General features: G+C 49.8%; 1 protein-coding gene across 1 annotated transcript in view; it reads left to right on the top strand.

Moving 5' to 3' along the window:
- Window positions 1-5025: 5025 nt before the first annotated feature.
- Window positions 5026-6000, top strand: part of KIF13B (kinesin family member 13B) — a 227320-nt gene continuing 226345 nt past the window's right edge. Inside the window, exon 1 of the mRNA XM_030555191.1 lies at window positions 5026-5189. Within this exon, the coding sequence (XP_030411051.1) occupies window positions 5135-5189 (55 nt within the window). The 5' untranslated portion in view covers window positions 5026-5134. The remainder of the gene's footprint in view (window positions 5190-6000) is intronic.

The raw sequence follows: 6000 nt of genomic DNA, 5'->3' as shown, positions 1-6000 counted from the left end.
ATGTAATTAAATCTTCCTAGTCTAGAGAAGCCCTGGTCATTAAATTTGTAAAGGTTCTTTTCAGCCCAAAAGACTAGACCCTGCATTGTCTTTAAATAAACCTGCAGAAAACAGCAAATACATATTATATAAAAGACCATGCTCTCCATAATGTGGATTCAGTTTCTCCTGGGTTCCTGGCAATTAAGATTCTGATGTAAGATTGATTGGGAGGTTTTGCAAGTTTTAATAAAAAGTTCGGTATTCACAGGAGCACAAATTGTAGCAAAATATCAATTAAAATATTTCATGCATTCATTATTGTTAGTTATACAGCATCCAAAACATAATGTTCTTTTCACAACAAATAATAAGACAGTATATTATCCTTGCCCTAAAGAGTTTACAATCTAATTTTACCTATGAAATAATGCGTGAGTGACAGACAATGGAAAGGAAGATGGGGGAACGAGAGACAAATTACTGTTATTAGATAACTCTGTCAATCAATTTTGGTATGTGAACATCTTGGTAGTCCCTTTAAATTTATTTAAATCAGGTCTTTAGAGTCTCACATTGGACACCCAAATACTAAGGTACTTTGAATCACTGGCCACTTTCCCCATGTGTAGAGTGGGGGTAATATTTATCTTAACAATGTCTCGAGGTTCAGAAAATGTTTGTAAAGTATAATACTTAGCAAGAAAATACCATAGAAGTTTAAAGCATGGTCCCATTGGAGCCACTTGGGAGGGCCATTGCTCACAAATGTAGGGAGGGACCACCTGAAAAGATCAAATTAGCAGTATCCCCCTGGTTTGGCAGTCTGCTATGCAGGGGCGGCTCTATGTATTTTGCTGCCCCAAACATGGCAGTCAGGCGGCTTTCGGCGGCATGCCTGCAGTACATCCACTGGTAACATGGACTCGGTGGCATGCCTGCGGGATGTCTGTCACTCTCATGCCTTCGGCGTACCTGCCACCAAATTGCCGCCGAAACCATGGGACCAGCGGACCTCCCTCAGGCATACTGCTGAATGCAGCCTGACTGCTGTCCTCACAGCGACCGGCAGGCCAGCCCCTGCGGCTTGCTGCCCCAGGCATGTGCTTGGTGCGCCGGTGCCTGGAGCTGCCCCTGCTGCTATGGCAAATTGGCCATCTCTTCGTGTAGCCGTATGATTTAATCTGAACACAGCATGCTTGGAGTTTGGAATTCCCCTCTATAATGCAGCAAATCTCTCTAAATCTTGTTACTGTTTTTTCTTCACTTCCCTGATTGGTATGACCTGCTAGCCCTGTGGAATTATTTATAGTCTTTAAGAAAGTGAGAAAACCAACATCTTGATCCTTATGGTCAATTTCAAGATGCCATGGCATTTTTTCCCAAGAGTAGATGTTAGTTCCAGTGTATGTTAAATGCCAATCTGAATATTTGTATTCTGTCTACCTGGACAAGCTATTCTTTGGGTTCATAGGGGTGAAGTGATATATTTTAAGCTGGGGTCCCAGTCTTCTGGATGGAAAGTATGCACTTAAAGTAAATCTTATCTTGAAACCATTTGAACCTGAGTTTCGTTTTGTTTTTGAGTCTCTATTATTCTGTTACAAAGCCTTGTCCCTGACTTCCATGTTGAAGAGCTAAAGTATTACAATTCTAAGAGATTTTTTTTCTGCCCTTCTGCAGTGAGGCGGTGGGATACCCCACAGCCCCACTGAGGGACGAACCTCCCCTAGCCCCAACATGGGCGGAGCCAGTGGTCCTGCGCCTGCCCCCCAGAGGTCACGGCGTAGGACAGGAAGTAGAAAAGCCCCGCTGCGAAGCTCAGTTGAAAGCCAGCCGCCAGAGAGGCCAGATGCCTGTGGCCTAGCTCCGGGTTGGTGAACGCTGGCAGGCTGCAGCTGACCCGAGGACTGGCCTGGCCAGCTGCACCTACCCCTTGCCAGCTACCCCGAGGAGGAGCCGCGCCTACCCCTCGCCAGCTACCTGGAGGAACCGATGGTGCTTGAAACTGCTGAGGATGCCAACCAAACCCAGGAACCTTACAAGGGGGAGTCTGGAAGTAGCCCGGGGGCAGCCAACTCTGGCCTGGCCACAGCAGAGCCAGAACCAATGTCAGTGTGTTGTGGTCAGGATCCCCACTGACTCAGCAGCGAGTCTTCTGCCGCGGCTAGGGCCCCAGGCTGGGATGCAGTGGAGTGGGTGTGCCTGCGCCCCCCCTGCCACCCCACTCATGGGTGGCATCTCCCCCTCGCCCCGATGCTCATAGGGCTGAGCTCCTGACTGTTTGTTTACTGGCCAGCCCTGACTCGGGCTTGGGCCCAGAGCGAACTAGTGCGAGGCGGTGGGATACCCCACAGCCCCGTGGAGGGATGAGTCTCAGCCGAGCCCTTCTACACCTCCCTGCAATCTGGCCTTTCAGAGAGACAGAGAAAGAATCCTTGTTTTGAAAAAGAATAGAAACTACAGAGCTGTTCAACCCTGACATTTAAATGAGTGAGATTTCAAGGCCTTGTATGCACTGGTTCCCAAACAGGGTTTTAAAAATGGTATCTGGAAATACAGTTGAACCAGCTAATGTAGCTAGGATGTAACATTGTTAAAATCACCTTTAAATATCATTAGTGCAATGCTGGGTCTGTCTTCATTATAAAACACGTTGTGTTTGGACAGTGCGTGTCATGGTAGTGCCCTGGCAGAATAACACAGATTGTTTTTTTTGCGAAGACAGACCTAATTCTTCTTATAACCATATTATGGAACTTTATTATAGTACCTGGTCTTTAACATGGTCTGTAACATGGTGATAACAGAGCTTGATGCCACAGACAGTCTGTAACAAACAATTATTACATGGCCAAGGCAGTACCATGTTGTTATATGTTTTCTCTTGATTTAGTAAATCTTGTAGTGTAGTCAGGCCCTTTGTTTCACCCCTATCTCTAAGCAGCAGGCATATGCCAAAATATTTCCCATATATTCTTTATATTGGTGTCCTTCTCCTTGGAACCTTTATGTGAAGCTATTATACACCATTTATAAATCATTGGCTTCCCATGTTAAATGTTATAATAAAAAAACCCCATATTTGTATTTGTAAAGATTTTTTATAGGAAAACTCAGAAACTTTGCAACCTCTCAGAAAGATTCACTGGGATATTGCTGCCCCCAGATGGAGAATTTATTTTCTAAACAAATATGACTAGTAAAAAGAGCATACAGGAAGCACTTTATAGTCTATAATGTGCACATTTCCTGGTGCTTGAAGGGAGTGAATATGAGGTGAAGCAGGGGAATACAGTGATATAAATAATTTATATTTTTACATTTATTATCATTTGCATTTCCATAGTGAGTAGGGGCCCTAGTCATGGACTGGGAGCCTATTGGGCTAAGCACTGTACAAAAACAGAAGAAAAAGACAGTCCCTGGTCTAAGGAGCTTACAATCTAAGTATAAAACAAAAGACGACAGATGGATGTAGACAGACAGGGGAGTACAAGTAAACAATGAGACAGCGTTGGGCAGTATAAGAGGTAGTGGTTTCTGCACAACAACAGCCTAATTGTTGTCATGTTTTGTAGGCATCACAGCAAAGGAGAGTACTGAGGAGTGATTTGAAGATGGATAATGAGGTGGCTACATACTACAGCCGTGGATCTCTAGCTTGAGGTGGGCAGTATGTATTATTATATAGCAAAACACAGAGAGGTGGCGCGACACTCCGAAATCAGGTGTGCAGTCACCACCACACCACCTGGTCCTTCCAGAGCCAGGAACACCACTCAGCAGCAGTTCTGATCTTCTCCCAGTCTCTTGTATCAATAACCACTAGACCAGGGGTCAGCAACCTTTCAGAAGTGGTGTGCCAAGTCTTCATTTATTCACTCTAATTTAAGGTCTTGTGTGCTAGTAATACATTTTAACATTTTTAGAAGGTCTCTTTCTATAAGTCTATTAAAAAAACTAAACTCTTGTTGTATGTAAAGTAAATAAGGTTCTTAAAATGTTTAAGAAGCTTAATTTAAAATTAAATTAAAATGCAGAGCCCCCAGGACTGGTGGCCAGGACCCAGGTAGCATGAGTGCCTCTGAAAATCAGTTTGCGTGCCGCCTTCGGCACGTGTGCCATACGTTGCCTACCCCTGCACTAGACTGAATGTGTTTTCCAGAGCTGGGAACAGAGCACTGTCTATTTAGGTATGTGCTAATATGGCTCTGTTCTTGTCTGAGCTTTTCATAAGCTTTCAAAAATACAAATAAGTTCATCACTCTTCCCCACTCCCCCTTCATCTTAGCCTGTAGGCAAAATAGCCTGATTAATTGAGAGGGGTTATTGCTTGCTTGTTTGTTTGTTTGAAGTGGGACAGTTGTATGTGTCTGAAAAACTACTTGAGAATAAGATAAATTGAAGAAATTTTGGATTAATGCAGTAAGTGGTATTGTTCTGATGTCCTGCTCCAACCAGTAGACTGTAATCTCCCCCCAGAAGGAAGTACTAGTATTATCCATGTACTTTGAAGAAGGGTGACTTTTATTCTCCGTGGTATAGACAGGGAACTGAGATACAGAGGGGTGGAAAGGCTTGCCCAAGGTCAGTGCCAGAGCTAGGAATGGAGCACAGCTGCCCTGACATCTCGTCCTCGACGCTCACCACTGAGGCCCATGCCGTACACCCCGCCGAGCTAGGAATGGAACCCAGGAGTGCTGATGCCTCAGCCCCCCAGTTCCCACCAAGGGACCCTCTTTCCTAGAAATGAGGCCCTGCTCTGCCCGTTGCAGCACACCAGCTCAGAGTTGGGCAGCCATCACCCCAAACCTCTCACATGTTACCCCACAAATCTGCCCAGAACCCGCTGGCTAGATGAAGCCAGAAGGCAGGGGGCGCCACCTACTATGGTCCCTGAATGTTCAAGGGACTACATGTCCCAGCATGCAACGCTCTACGTTGAGTCACAGGGATCCGCGGGACTACGCTTCCCAGCACGCATCACGTCCCGAGTGTGGCGCGTTGCCCGCTGGGGGCTGTAGTTCCGTTCCCTCCCGCATGGAGTCCCGAGGCTCCTCCCTCCGCTTGCCCCTGCCGGCAGGGTGTCCCGTGCCTCCTTGGAAGACGGAAGCCGAGGAGGAGGGAGAGTCGGACGAGCGGCGGCGGCGGGATGGGTGACTCCAAAGTGAAGGTGGCGGTGCGGGTCCGTCCCATGAACAGGAGAGGTGAGTTCGGCCCGGCCCGGCCCAGCCCAGCCGAGGGGGGGAAAGGGAGAGAAGTGGGGAGAGACACCGACCGACCGACCGACGCTGCTCCCTGCCCCTCGCTGGGGGAGAGACACCGACCGACCCCCCCCCTGTCCCGAGTGGGGAGAGACACCGACCGACCCCCCCGCCCCGAGTGGGGAGAGACACCGACCGACCGACGCTGCTCCCTGCCCCTCGCTGGGGGGAGACACCGACCGACCCCCCCCCTGCCCCGAGTGGGGAGAGACACCAACCAACCCCCCTGTCCCGAGTGGGGAGAGACACCGACCGACACTGCTCCCTGCCCCTCGCTGGGGGGAGACACCGACCGACCCCCCCCACCCCGAGTGGGGAGAGACACCGACCGATCCCCCCCTCCCCGAGTGGGGAGAGACACCAACCGACCGACACTGCTCCCTGCCCCGAGTGGGGAGAGACACCAACCGACCGACACTGCTCCCTGCCCCGAGTGGGGAGAGACACCGACCGACACTGCTCCCTGCCCCTCATTGGGGGGGGAGACACCGACCGACCCCCCCCTACCCCGAGTGGGGAGAGACACCAACCGACCGACACTGCTCCCTGCCCCTCGCTGGGGGGGAGACACCGACCGACCGACCTCCCCCCCGCCCCAAGTGGGGAGAGACACCGACCGACCCCCCCCCCACCGCCCCGAGTGGGGAGAGACATCAACCGACCCCCCCCTTTCTGGGGGGGGAGAGTCGTGGCTGGCCAATGCCCCCCCTTTCTGGGGAGGAGAGACCGTGGCTGGCCAATGCCCCCCCTTCGC

Source organism: Gopherus evgoodei, chromosome 3 (assembly GCF_007399415.2).
Source record: "Gopherus evgoodei ecotype Sinaloan lineage chromosome 3, rGopEvg1_v1.p, whole genome shotgun sequence".
NCBI lineage: Eukaryota > Metazoa > Chordata > Testudines > Testudinidae > Gopherus > Gopherus evgoodei.
The sequence above is the reverse complement of the archived record's forward strand: the minus strand, read 5'-3'. Positions and strand labels throughout refer to the sequence as shown.